The 15,112-nt window shown below is 45.1% G+C and overlaps 1 protein-coding gene across 1 annotated transcript in view; it reads right to left on the reverse strand.

Annotated features, from left to right (window-relative positions):
* setd2 (SET domain containing 2, histone lysine methyltransferase) overlaps positions 1-15,112 on the reverse strand; it is a 32,620-nt gene that overhangs the window by 6,500 nt on the left and 11,008 nt on the right. Inside the window, exons 10-19 of the mRNA XM_080769027.1 lie at positions 14,701-14,845; positions 12,316-12,450; positions 10,100-10,219; positions 8,497-9,648; positions 7,981-8,029; positions 6,873-7,215; positions 4,686-5,547; positions 3,899-4,024; positions 1,614-1,750; positions 965-1,076 (exon numbers count right to left, since the gene is read on the reverse strand). Coding sequence (XP_080625153.1) covers positions 965-1,076; positions 1,614-1,750; positions 3,899-4,024; positions 4,686-5,547; positions 6,873-7,215; positions 7,981-8,029; positions 8,497-9,648; positions 10,100-10,219; positions 12,316-12,450; positions 14,701-14,845 — 3,181 coding nt within the window. The remainder of the gene's footprint in view (positions 1-964; positions 1,077-1,613; positions 1,751-3,898; positions 4,025-4,685; positions 5,548-6,872; positions 7,216-7,980; positions 8,030-8,496; positions 9,649-10,099; positions 10,220-12,315; positions 12,451-14,700; positions 14,846-15,112) is intronic.

Here is a 15,112-nt window from a genome sequence, read left to right on the forward strand (position 1 = left end):
GGCCGCTGTTGTGACTGAAACATGGAGCTAAATAAATCAATTCAGATCTCCAGGGCCCAAGAGGTCAAAGCTTTTTTTTCCTTTTTTCTATGTCTTTTTTTGCAGCTTTCGCCTTTATTTTATATATTTTTATAGAGGGACAGACAGTAGGCTGACAGGAAATGGGTAGAGAGATGGGGGAGTGACATTAAGTAAGGTGCCTGGACCGCTGAGCCCCGTCCCAGGCCAAGGTCAGAGCTTTTAATCCCTATCAGAGTTGATCAGATTTGGATTTTGAATGATTAAATCAAACATTTCTTATCGACCATAATGTTACTATGATAATTCTATGATCACAGATCAGATATCAAAGTGCTGTTTTTTGTTGTCGATTTATTTTTCCCCTGAACTCTAGGGCCAGGGGATTTGATTCCCTGCACCACAGAAGAGATAACTCAGTGGTGGCTGTGTTCCTTTCTACAGGCTTCTCACACATTTCTTACCAATGAATTTCCAAAACCTTTACAGAATATTTAAGCCAGCTTCCAGGCCTATCTATAACAATCATTTAGTGCAATAATGAGTCTCTTACTCCTATGTGCAATGCCAGACAGAGAATGAATTGCATTTTTATAGCGCTTTTCCAAAGTGCTCAAAGCGCTTTACAATGGTTCATTCATTCATACATACATTGGGAGGTGAAGCGGCGAACAGTCGACGCCAGCGTCCTCACTTCCCACATTCACACACCAATGGTGGCAAGCTCACACCAACCAACTCATTGGAGGCAATGTAGGGTTCAGTGTCTTGCCCAAGACACTTCGACATGTGGACAGGAGGAGCCAGGATTCAAACCGGCGACCCAGTGATATTCGAACCGCCGACCCAGTGATCATTGGACGACCTGCTCTACCTCCTGAGCCACAGCCGCCCTAACAGACGGGTCCAGCAAACCACGCCCACTGCTATCCTCTATAAAGCTCACCTTGGACGGGTTTTCGTCATAGGTGGGCGTTCCCAGGTCCATCTCAGCCTCGTGGTCCATGCTGGCGTTGTCACTGCTGCCTTCCCATGCCGGAGGGTCCCACTGGGTTTGTCTGGGTGGGAGGCACAGAGGGAGCATGTGTATACACAGTATATACCCTATACAGCGGTGAAAAGTAACTAAGTACATTTACCTAAGTACCATTTTGAGGCATTTGTACTTTACGCGAGCAAATATTGTACTTTTACACGACAATTATTTGAAAACTTTAGTTACTAGTTACTTTGTAGGTTTTGATTGTTATTACAAAACATACATTAACCACTTCAGCGCTGTATACATTTAGAGCTTTTGAAAATAGCTGATCTACAACTTAAGCTGACAATGTGTCACGATGCGACGCATTGTGAGCTTGTAGATCACATTCTGTATTTTCTACTTAACGTACTTTAAGTACATTTTGATACCAATATTTTTTAACTTTTATTCAAGTACATGAATTCCGGACTCCGTATTTCTACATTGCAGTATTGATACTTTTACTTAAAGTAAAAATTGTGAATACATTTTCCACCACTGATACTATACACACACATCTACACACACACACACACACACACACACACACACACACACACACAGTCCCAACCTGGTGAGAGCATGATAGTAGTAGATCTTGCCCTCGGGGTCCCGCGCTACCTTCCAGCCGGGTGACAGGACGATGGTTTTGGGTTTGGGCGGAGAGGGAGGAGGCAGGTCGATCACGTTGTTGGGAACAATCATCTCCTGAAGAGCACAAAGAATGGAGGTTGTCACCCAAAAACAATACAATCGTTTCACCGAACCTATAAACCTTCTACTACTTAACTTAACTACTTATTTTACCACACTTCCCCCATGGGTCAGTACCATAGAGTTAATAATAGGGACGGCACAGGAACTCCCCTCCCATCCACTTGTATGGAGTTGCTCACCCAGCAGTTTGGGCCCATCTACGCCATAGAATTGCATTAAATTCAAAGGAGCTTTCATGAACACACCGGGCCGAAAGTATGAACGAGCACCGCGAGTCGTGTGTGTGTGTGCGTCCCGTACGCACCCATAATGACCTATAGGCACAGTTCTGCTCGAGCTGCACTACCTACGATCGGCCAGCAGGTCCATTTGGCTTCAATGCTTCCTTTCGGTGGCATAGAGAGTGTATCCGTCCATAATCTCATCTGAAATGAAGCCATTCCCTCTCTCTGACAACTCTTGCACTAATGCAGTCTCATTATGCACACAGGCAGGCACCCCCCCTTGTGGCCAGGCTAAGATACACATTTATCCTTCTATTAGAGAAAGTTGACACAGTATAGTGTGTTTGTTAACAACAAATAACCCTGCTGACCCTAGTTGGGGTACATTTTCAAAAACGTAAAAGAATAGCTTCCCTTTAAGTGGTAAAGAGAGAAGTCTCGATATATTTCTAATACATTGAGGTGGCACATTATGTCTCTTCTCTTCCTTGAGGGAGTTCCAAATGGATCCTTATAGGTCTGTAACTCTGGGTCCATTTGGTTCCATTTGTACACTCTCAAGAGATATATATATATATATATATAGCAGATATACAAGCTCATAGCTTGTAGATGTGCTATTTTTCAATAGCTAAAGTATAAACGCTAAGGTGACACAGATGCAGTCCAGCTCTTACTGGGTAGTTAAGTGCAGCTACTCCACACACGTCAGCTGTCAGAGAACAGGGGGAGATAGTGTACAACTCATTTTGTAACGGGTATAATCCATCTCGCCCTCGTTTTCTTCCGCCGACCTCATGCCGACCGCTCGGTGCGGCGGTTCTTGTATTCTTTATTTTGTTTTAGTGAGAAAAAGGTTAGAAATAAGTTCAGGGTTAGGCATAGTTTTACTGAGGTTAAGTTTAGGAATAGGGTAAGGTTTTGGCATCATTTTACTGAGGTTACGGTTAGGCATAAGGTTAGGTTTAACCGTTTAAGCATAATTTACTTAGGTTACTTTGTTGGTATTCACTAATTTCCATAACAAAGTGCCATGCCACACTGGCCTAGTCCCTTGCTGCAGGCCTCACCATACTGCATGCTCCATTATGTGAAAGGACGCATTTTTATCACCACTGTTTCGCAACGTCAACATTCCACGGAAGACACCGTTCTCCTCACATCAGAATAATATCACTGAAATTGAAAATCTGTGTTTTCTAATTTCCCTTAAAACAAAACACTTGTGACAACCACATTGCAATACAACTATACAAAATCTCCTATACGAGTACTTTGTGTGCCCTCAATTCCCAATACAGAGGCACATTCTAATAGTGTAAAATATACACATACCTTTTAACCACTTTCAACATGGCATCTTTTGGCTATTTTGCACGGATATGAATTCACGTGTGCCTTCAGGTTTTTACTTGCCCTACAAAACGTTTGAAAATCACTGAGTTAAGCCTGATTTAAACTAGCTTGCACGTTGATGTTGCATGCCGTAAATGGAAGTGAGCTTGTACAGTAGATCTGCTATTTACTGAGCACGACACAGCAGTGGTTCCCAAAATGTTTAGCTCGAGGCTCAAAAGAGAAATCACTAGACGTTTGCCCGGGACCCAAACTAATCAAAATAGCAGATTTGCAAGCTCACAATGCGTCGCTTCACGCCATGTTGTGAGCTTGTTGATCACCTATTTTCACTAATTCTTATTATTTTAATTTATGGAATTCCTTCATTTGTTTGTTTTGTATAAAATGTTAACGTCCCTCCAAAAAAGGTTTTTCTAAAAGTGAAATAAATATATTTATTTTTTAAACGTAGGAAACAAAAAAGGGATTTTTACTTGAGCCATAATCCATAAAAATGTGTCCGTGACCCACAAGTGGCTCCCGACCCACTGTTTGGGACCCCGTGCATTTACAGTACCTGCTGGACAGTCTGAGAGGTGACGATGGTGGTGACCGTTCCTCCCTGCTGCACCAGCACCCCCTGCTGGTGACCGGCATACAGCGGCTGGCCATGGAGGTAGCTGGCTGCAGGATCCGTGTATGCCTGTAGAAAGAAACGGCACAGTTAAAGTAGCAGTGGTGTGAAGTAACTACGTACATTTACTCAAATGCACTTGACTGCCTGGTCCTCGCTGGCCATGCTTCACATTGGCCTTGATTCTACAGCGCACCAGAGTACACTTCATTTGACTGTAATGGTACTTATGTGCGGCCCACACAGAGTACAAAACTGTGATGCTGGCCTTCAAAGCAAATCAGCCAACGCAGGGAAGCTGGAAGAACCTTCACTAAATATGGCAGACAACGCTCCAAACTCTTCTCCCTTCTGGCCCATTGCAATCAGAACTGCAGACAAACCCACCTCTTCAGGCTCCATCTTAGCCCGTAGCACTTGCCCTAGCCTCGACGACCTTACAGGCATATGCAAAGTCTCAATTTATGTACTTTAGGTAGTATTTTATGTAGACATAGCACTGAGCACTCTATACTAGTCTATATTGTATACTGTATAGGCATAGTTTAATTATCCAGATATTCCACTGTTAGACGGATGTTCTTGATGACTATTTTGTATGTATTTGATGTATTAATACCATGTGTAGCCCTGTTATACATGTCACCTGTATAGTAGGAGCATTGGGATGTCACCTGTATAACAGGAGCATTGGGCTGTGTGTAGGCAGCAGGGATGTATAATATATCACCTGTATAACAGGAGCATTGGGCTGTGGATGTGGGTAGGCAGCAGGGATGCTGTAGATGGCCTGGCACGGCTGGCCCTGGTAGTAAATGGCGGTCTGCGCCTGGGCCGCGGGCGAGGGCGGCGGGGCGTACTGCTGCTGGGGCGGCGGCTGAGTCTGCACCGTCACCGCCTGCTGCGTGGCGGGGTCCCACAGGGTGGTGTACCCGCCCTGCTGCTGCTCCGCCCCCACCTGAGGAGGCACGGCCTGGGGCGCCACGGAGAGGAGCGCCACGACCCCCGGGTCCTGGGGCGCCATGTTGGGTTGGCCGTACGGCTGCGGAGGAGCACCCACGCCGGGGGGCTGCAGCTCCAGAGGGGCGGCGGCGGCCATGTGCTGCTGAGGGAGGCTGGAGATGGCAGCGGGGGCGCCTTGGGAGGTGGAGGAGGACGGGGAGGGAAGTCCCAGCTCAGAGATGAGAGGCTGGGGAGGAGTCTCCTCGTAGCCCGCGTGTGGGTCCACGGGCGGGGTGGGGAGCAGCACCTTGCCGATGTTGGGGTTGGTGGGGTTGACGTAGGTCTGGATGGGGTAGCCCTGGGGGTAGTGGATGAAGCCGGGGCTGGAGGCGTAGGCCTGCACTGCGGGGTCGTAGGCCATGGTCTGTAGCTGCTGCTGCTGCTGCTGGAAGTGCTGCTGCTGTTTCACGGCCTCCCGCTGAGCCACCTCCTGCTCAAACAGCTTCCTGCGCTCGTCCGTCGACAGCTTGTTGCGCTCCTTCCCGCTGGCCCCCGCCCTGCTGGGGGTCTCCTTGCTGCCGGCCCCTGCCCTGGGGGTCTCCTTCCCACTGGCCCCTGCCCTGGGGGTCTTGCTGCTGGATGAGTCGAACCTGAACGAAATAAATCGATCCGATTACGTGACAAATAAAGAGTAGTGGGCGGGCATATGTCAATTTGGATATGTCCGTCTTATTTTTGTTCCGCTAAAAGTAAAACTCAAATAACCCAGAGACCTGAGACCCCAGAAATGTATGTAATTTGCCGCCGACCCGCATCTGAAAATATTTTGTTCCCCCCCCCCCAGAAGCAAAGATATGAGTTAAAAACGTTTGCTGTGACAGAATATACATTAAAAGATTTTAGCGTTGTCTATTCAAAAATGGCAGATATACAAGCTCACACAAGCGTCACTTCGTACCGCACTGCGAGCTTGTACATCTGCTATTTAAAAAAACAAAAAATAATCTCTAAGATGTTATAAGACATTTTAATCAGCCTCAGGTCTTAATGGGTAAAATAAATAAATAAATGAGTAAATTCATTGCTTCTGAAAATAATCATGAGATGCAGCCCTGTTCCTATAGCCGGCCCACAGGTTTTCCATAAGTCAGGGGGGCTTTCCACAATCTGAGCTTGTAGATCTGCTATTTTCAAAAGAGATTCTTTATACATATGAAAACTTGTGAAACGTGACATTCTGCATAATAAGTACTTTCTAATTTGGTACTTTACGTACATTTTGATGCCAATACTTTTGTACTTGAATTCCAGACTTTTACTTTTACTGAGTATTTCAAAATATTAATGACTTTTCTTTTTTGGTATTCAGACAGCCAGCAATGGGTAGAACGCTCCCAAAAAAATGCAGTCTCTGTGACACATCTAGGGGCCACAATCTGCATCTAGGAGCCAAAATCTGCATTTAAAGATGTTCCTAGCCTGAGCTAACTTGTTAAGTTTCTGGTCTATAGGGGTGGGTCGCGGCTGAGATTTGCGCGCCCTGGATGGATCTCACCGATCTGTCGGTCAGCCCTGGCCACTCCTCTCCCACCTAGTGAAGCGCTACGTCACATAATTTGGAGCGACACCCACCCGGAAGCGTTGACTCCCACTTCTAGACCAAGGCAGCCAATGCGTTCATCCAGGCTTTCATTTTTCGCGCAGACGAAATGAAAGCCTGGGTATCGAGGCTAAGATGTTCCTACTTCCTAGAAGCTTTGTCGAACCCGGGTTGACTAACCAATGTCGAACCCGCAATGACTAACCAATCAGGATGTAGACAGGCAAAGCGACCAATGACAAAGCTTTTTACCCATTGCTGGCTGTCTGAATAAAAAAATAAAAAAGGCATTAAAATGTTGACATATTATTGGTAATAGCAGCTTTAAGTCAAACCAAAGTGAACTGTAATGAAGTAAGTAAAGTGCTTCCATACCGTTCCTCAGCTCTTCGGCTGCTCCTCTCGTAAGACGAGGGGGGTGAGGCGGAGCGCCTGCGCCGGCGCTCCGAGCTGCGTTGGGGCGTTTTGTCCCCGGTTCGATCCCGGTCGCGATCTCTGTCCCTGTCTCTGTCTCTGTCCCAGTCTCGGTCCCTGTCCCTGTCTCTGTCGTGGTCCCTGTCTCTCTCCCGCTCCCTGTCGCGCTCCCGGTCTCTGTCTCGCTCTCGCTCGCGGTCCCTCTCTCGCTCGCGGTCCCGCTCTCGCTCTCTCTCCCGCTCCCGTTCCCGACTGCCAGAGGGGGTCCGCGGGGTCAGGGGCGCTTCTCGGTCTCGACTTCGATCTGCAAAAGAGATGATCAGGCCATTTGAGAGGGTTAAGCTGTACGTTCAAACCTGGATAGTTAGAGCGGCGCAATTACATGCAAAGCCAATGCAAAGACGAGAAGTTGCGCGAATGGGACGACGCGAGCGGCCGGCTGGTTATCTTCACCCCAGCTGGATAAACCAACTGAAGCAACCTTCGCTTGAACGAGTATCCGGCTATTCAGTGAGAGCCCTAGAACATTGTCATGTGAAGTACCCCCATATTCATATACGCATTTGCGGATCCCCCAACTGAAAAAAAATTGTACCAGGGACCCCCAAAAGAGAAGATTTGTGTTAACTGAAAATGACAATCGCATCGCTATTTTCGAATAGTAATTATACAACAGGGTTAATTGTGATGCTATATAAGTTAACACATTTTGCTGGGGAGTGCGGACCCCTGGAAATCCTTCAAGGACCCCCTGAATCCCACTTTGAGAACCACTGACCTAGAACATTCCAGAGCACAGTCTGTTTAGTCTGTTGTTATAAACGCTTGGGACATTTCTGTTGAGCTACTTTTTGACCATTTGATTTGAATGTGAAACATGAAAAGCCTGCAACTTTGCAAGCCACTGGCTGTGGGATAAAGGAAATGCACACATTGCTGTGTAGAGCAAGGAAAGATACAGGCATATTGTTGGATTGTTGGTAGCATAGTAAGGGAGTAATTGTCACGTAGGCATGTTTGGGGAGCCATTCACTCAGTTAAATTCAACAATGACCAGAGATGAACCCACCATTTGTCTCCTTCTCCACCTGGCTCTTCTTGGGTATCCTGTACACCTCCTAAAAGAAGAAGCATAAATTACAATTAAATGCAAAAGTCACAATAACAATGCACTACATTTTATGTTCTATCTTCTATGTATGTTTAGGCCTGTCACAATTATGTTTGCTTAATCGTCATACATTTTTAAGCATTTTTCCAAAACAAATTGGAATTTTTTTGGAAAACTTTTTTTTAAATGATTAAATGTGTCAGTGATTTCTTTGTATATGTAACTTATTTGTCATATCCGCCCTGTGCAATTTGTGATTACAAGGCCTAAAAGGCAAACAGAAATACAAATTGAAACATTTAGAAAAAACAATTAAATCGTTAATCGCAATTATTTGTGTGACAATTATTCGGCAACTTCATTTTGTAATCGTGACGGCCCTATGTATGTTATCTGTCTATAACTTATATCAATAACAAAAAGATATTAGTAGAAAATGTGACATTGGGTGTCAGTGTGAGTATGTATCCTTGCCTTCAGATCCTTCCAGCTATCCAGGAGTCTAGCGGCCAAGCCACTGATGTCCACGTTGCTGATTGGGAGCTCCTGGCTCCTCTCGCTCTCCACGTCGGAGAGCCCTTCTTCTTCGTCCTGAGAAGGAGTGCTCACTGCCACGGCCTCTCCCACTGCAGCCACTGTGACCTCGGAGGCAGTGCTGGCTTCTGGGGTAGTGCTGGCTTCTGTGGGGGTCTCGGAGTTGGGGGGCACCTCAGACTGCTGCTCGGAGTGCTCGATGCTTGATGGAGGTTTGTCGGCTTCCTTTACCTCCGATGTTGCATCCTTGGGCTCTGCGGGCGGCTCAGCTGTTGTTTCGTGAACGTCCGTTTGAGCGACCTGAGTCTCTGTTTCCTGGGCTTCAGTGCAGGTTTCTTCTCCTTCAGCCCTTGCCTCCTCCTCCTCCTCCTCCTCCTCCTCCACTGCCCGGCTGCTCTTTTCCTCCCCGTTCTCTTGCTCCCCCACAGTAGTCACCTTTGCGTCCTCATTCGCCCCCTCCTCCTGTTGCACCTCATTTTTCTCCTCAATTACGCCAGCATCCCCGTGCTCTACCTCCACCTCCTCTGTTTTGTCCTTTTCCACCTCCTCCTCCTCCTCCTCCTCCTGTGGCTGCTGAGATGGAGGCTGAACACTGCTGGGACAGATTTCGGCCTCTTCCCGTTTCTCCTCCTTCATTGGCTCATCCGACTGTTCCTTTGCTGGAGTCACAGTGACTTCACTCACCAGCTCAGTCTTGGCCGGTTTACCATCCGGCAGCCCGGAACGCGATTCATCCTCCTCCTCCTCCTCCTCGTCCTCCTCTTCCTCGTCCTTCCCCACGTCGGATGCTTTGCTGGCGTCGGAGAGCGCGCTGTCCAGGCTGTTTTCACTGATGATCTTGAGGCGGCGGTACACCGCCCGCTTGGGGGTGTCGCCGTCGAGCTCCGGGCCGAGTCTGGCGGAGGAGGAGGAGCCGTCGGGAGTGTTGAGGGGCGTCTGGGCCCGAGAGGTGCTCTCGCTGGAATAGCCGTCCAGCTCGGCCGGCTGAGGCAGAGCGTGTGTCTGGGCCCATCGCTGGATGAAGGTCAGCACTCGACTCTCCTCCAGCATGTTCTTAGTGGAGATGGGCAGCACAGACAGGGTCTTCATAATCTGGAAACAAAAAAAAACAGTCAAAGAGCAGTCGGGGAGAGCTTCAATACCTTATGTGGAACACAACTGCCAATGTTTGTTATTGTACAATTCATTGTAACAAATTCTTTGGTGGATTTAGGGGATTTGTTTTGCCTACAATGACATGCCAAAAATGAGGGACATCAGGGGCTGAAGTGGTTATAGTAATGAACTGAAGCCATTTATAGAGGATATACGCATGCATAAAGTGAGTGGCAAATCTAGTGGCAAAGTGAGTTTAACGTCACTTGACGTCTTTTTAATGGAATCAGACTTTTTTGTTTAGATAGTATGGGCTGTCAATGCCACTCAGTAGGCGTTCCCCGCATACCTTCCGGGTGTGATGATGATGATGATGATGTCACGCACATACCCTCCATTTACTTTACAGGATAGTTTTAAGACCCTATCCTGAACCTTCAAATCTCACCTCGAACTGTAGTTTGATGTTGTTGCCCTTGGCCTCCGACAGCTCCACCATGAAGATCCACAACAAAGACAGGCCGTGGTGGTCCAGGAACTGCTTCAAGCACGACGGATTCTGGGTATCCTGGGTGACCAAACGCATGACAAGTTATATCGTGTGGAGCCATTTAGTCATTTACTAATAAGTAGTATTGATTGATTATTTTCTTCTTTGAGATTACATTAATGGTAATTAATTAATGAATTAGCTTTTGTTAGTATTCCGTTTTGTTTGTGAATTGAGTGGAGTTAACACTGTGGGAACCCGAGGTTATATAAATAGGTAGGACCAGCAAGTGGGCACATAACGGGGGGGGATGCATTACTTTAGTTGTAACCACCGTGCTCTGACTTCTGGCGCTCTATCCATTTAGATCAGGGGTGCACACACTTTAACCACCGTGCTGACTTCTGGCGCTCTATCCATTTAGATCAGGGGTGCACACACTTTGTTGACGACTGAGAGCCACTTTTAAAATGACCAGTTCAACTAGATCTACCCACAAAACAAATATTATCCCGTTGCTGAAATTTGTTTAAAACTGTACCTGAGGGGGCTGATGGGATAGCGTCGCGGGCGTTACATACAGTACAGACAGACAGTACAGTACAGCAAGACAAGACAAACACACATGGAATGGAGAAATGGAGGGGAAAATGGAATTGGTAGGGTGTTTTTTTGTTCGTAACTTTGTAATGCTACTGACGTTTGTGCACAACAATCTTGAAAACAAAGTATTGCATTGTGGGTTTGAGCTGACAAGTCACCTTAATTCAAGTGTCAAGTCCTATTTAAATTAAATATATTCTTAGGACCATGCCATGCTGTGATCTACCTGCACAGCCTTGTGATCTACTGGTAGATCACGATCTACCTTTTGGGCACCCCTGATTTAGATCAACATAAAAAAACGGTATTGAGTCGCACACAAGAGGCAGGAGGGAATTTTTACTTTTTTTAATTTTCTACGTCACAAATGGGTTGACAGACGTTTCGGCTATCCAGCCTTCATCAGTTTGATGAATTCACTCTTGCCAGTGTGTGCGACGCAATACCCTTTTTTGTCTTCTTTTGATGTTTGAGAAGTACAACATGAGAATTATGGATACACCACATGCATACACCACATGGCCATCGTTCATGTGACCCTTTCATTTCAAGTTTGATTATTGATACACTCCATGTTTGGCCGTGGCTGCATTGGGAAAGCCTTATCAGTGTTGGGCAGTAACAAGTTAGTAAAGTTACTAGTAATAGATTACTGTAACATTACTGTACCCAGTAACGAGTAAAGAAGGTATTACTCTGTCAAAAGAGTAATATTATACCATATTACTTTGTAAAAGAATAGCACATATTACTCAGGATTTGTTGGCTACCATTTCATTTAAAAGGTCAAGAGAGATGCTGCTATATTTTATAGCCTTTTTGGCTGATTGGTGATTCTTCTTATTATTATTCAAAACAATTTAATTCTGTTCTAAAAGAAGCTGACTAAACAGATTGTGTTGTTGTAGGATCCCTTTTTTGCGGGTGGGGGGGCAAAAGTAATATGTAATATAATATGAAATATAATATATTACTCTAGATTCCAAGTAATAAGTAATATAATTTTTTAATGAGTGATATGTAATAACGTATTACTCTTAATTCGTTGCTAATTCTTCTATAGTTTATCCATTTCTTTATCCCACTACATGCTGCTAAACAACTCTTCGTAAACACCATGCAATGCATCTAGATAAACTGGAATCATGCATGTAGATACCCTACTGGTTAGTGGTGGGTTCAATTAATCGATATGGCAATATCTCGATATAACTGTATACTCCTACTCCAACTCCAGATGACATATAACACATGGTGTAGGTGCAATGCACAATAACGCCACAAGGTGGCTTTTATTTTTATTTAAAGTGTTTTTTTATTGAATTTGTGCAATACTTAAAAGGTTTTGCCTTTGCTGCAGAATAACTAAGAATAGCTCTTGTAGTAAATTCACGGTCATTATTTGGAATAAACGTAATAATATCGTATATAGATATATACTGTATGGTGTTGTGGCCTCTGTACGTATCCATCGTGAGGTTGCAGGCGCTACACACCACTAGTACTGGTTACATTTTTCTGGTTACAACTGGTTACAACTTTCAGGAAACTCAATGGTTTGGATCCCTCACCCGAATGAGCTTGAGGCAGGTGAGTTTCTGCTCTATGGTCTCCACGCGGACCATCAGCCTGCACAGAGACACCACCTGTTTCTCGTCGTACAGACCCTCGCCGTTCTCCAGCAATGCCTCCAGCTCTTCATCCACCTGCGAGGGACCAGAGACATAGCAAAAGCTTAGCACAGACATGGGCAACCTGGAGGCCCAAGGGCCACATGCAGCCTTTTCTGAAAGGCCGCATGTGAAAAAGCTCTATGTCAGTCGTTCTTCGATTTTTCAATAGCTAAAGCATAACATAATGCTAATACCAAAAGGGGTTCCCGCCCAAAATGGGTTAACGTGGCCCGCAGGTTAATATCGGAACACGGCTATAGTATTGACTTCAGCTGTTACAATTCCAAACATGCACCCACTTTAATTACTTCGGTCTATATTAGTAGCATACAAACTAGTTGCGACTGTAGGTCACAGTTTACTATGAAAACCTGCATTTTTGTAATTTTTGTTTTACTTTACAGGATTCCAATTAATAAATAGGAAAAAATTGACTTGTTGAATGAGTAGTGTCATTGGCGTGATGATCAGGTTTGTAACTCTGGTTACAGATGTTAAAAAAGACAGTTACTTGACTTTCATGCAAAGTCATAACTCAAATAAATCAAACAGAACAATATGGATAAGTAAGAATTAGTTGTACCTTTGTCAACTCAAAACTGTGACAGTTGATATGAAATCATTTGTCTAAAAACACTGATCACAAATGACAAATCTACTACATTCTGCAAGCAGTGGGACGAAGAGATCACTCACACAGGAAGTGACCTTAAAACAACCAGTCTTTTGTGTTATTTGCCGATGGTTGCAGCCACTGCACATCTCAGAGCAATTAGCTCCAAGTCAGACCAAAACCCACCCAGTCATTAAAAGAACCTGCAGCTATTCCTTATTATCAGCACTGCAGGTTATAAAGCATTCCAGCAAATGGTGCATTTATATAGCGCCTTTATCCAAGGTGCTTTGCATAGATTGCATTTACATGTATAGATTTACATGCATACACCGATGGCGGTGGAAACCATGCAAGGCACCAACCAGCACATCAGGAGCAATAAGGGGTTCAGAGACTTGCTCAAGGACACTTCGACAATAACTCTGGGGGAGCCCGGGTTCGAACTGGAAACCTTGCGGTTACCATCCGGCCACTCTTGGCCTCCAAGTATATTATTTACATCGGCTGGTTGATCGTGAAGTGCTTTTTGCTTCAGACATTCATATCGTCCACCTTACAATCAGTCAGGTTTACTGGTTGAATGTATGTACTTGTAAACCCCAATGAATCATATCAGGGAAGCGGTGTGAATTAACACAGGAATGGCCATGGCACTTGGCAGCATAATGGTACAGGTGTAGTTATCCGTTTTCACATTAACACACGAGGACCCGATTCTTTAATGTATTCTACATTATAATGAATAATAATTCAGAAAAACTTATGTTGCTACTGTGTATCAGTGGTGCTCAACATAATTTCATGTGAAGGACCCCCAGAATTATATTTATTTGGCCGTGGACCCCTATCTCAAAGAATTTTGTTCCAGGGACCCACAGAAGCATAAGATTTGAGAAAATAAAATACTACAATAGTGGTTTCTCGGTTTGAATGTGTTAAGTACTCGGCTACTACTATTTTTCCAACTACAGCTAACAGGGCGAGATGAGACAACCGTTTTGAGAATGAGCTCGGGAAGACATACCAGGAGATACATGACAAGATACAGGATAACATCTCCAAGCAGAATGAGAAGACATACCAGGAGATGCATGACAAGATACAGGATAACATCTCCAAGCAGAATGAGAAGACATACCAGGAGATACATGACAAGATACAGGATAACATCTCCAAGCTGAATGAGAAGAGCAGTCCATCAGGTCTGATGAGGGTCAGAGCGACCAAAACGTATCTGCATTAAGGGCCTTTCAAACGTGAAGCGATATAACGCGCCTATAGTTCATTTTCAATGAGACCTGCGTTTTTGCGCGGAGCAGTCGCGGTGCGACAACGCAAGCGTACTTACGTGAGCGCGGTCCCATGAATTTGTTGCGCGTGTGCTCGTTTCGTAATTCGTGCACGCGCCCGCGACTCACCAGACCTGGATTCTGTTTAGCTTTTCTTTTTTTTACGCTCGCGTTGTCGTGCCCCTCTTCAACAGACCTGTAGCAGACCTCTCGTTGATCCAGGCAACGTGTGCGTTCCTCGCTTCCCGTTCAAAAGGCCCTTTACACTTTTTTCTTTTTCTATAAGTGAAAACAACTTCCCCCGTTTTTTGTTCTTCTCAAGGTCCTTTATATTAAACAGCTTAAGAAAAACTGCTATAAATCTAAAACGTGACTGACCGTAGTGAGAGCGCTGACTGGTTCCTTCTTTCGAGGGCGCTCCTTCTTCATCTTTCCTCCAGCTGCTCGGACACTGACTCTGTTCTCCCCACCCAGGAAGCCTCTACAGCTGGGAGCTCCACAGAAGCACTTCTGGGCCTCTTTGCTAGTGGGTACATGGATTAAAGCAAAATAAAATCTCACGAGTGAATTCAAAATTGTGTTAGGCCTAGTCCTGCTATGAAGATTTGACGGTGAGAAAGGAGCCACCACACTGTGATTCATAAACAATTAGCACAAGACATAGAATTATTATGTTTTTCTAGAAATACATCCAACCAGTTGAAGAAATTGCAGATTGATGTTAAAGTCATCCATACCAGTAACCAGTCCTGACCAACCAAAATAAAATAAAATAAATCACACCCGTGTG

The sequence above is a fragment of the Protomyctophum bolini genome (assembly GCF_963924005.1).
Source record: "Protomyctophum bolini genome assembly, chromosome: 7".
NCBI lineage: Eukaryota > Metazoa > Chordata > Actinopteri > Myctophiformes > Myctophidae > Protomyctophum > Protomyctophum bolini.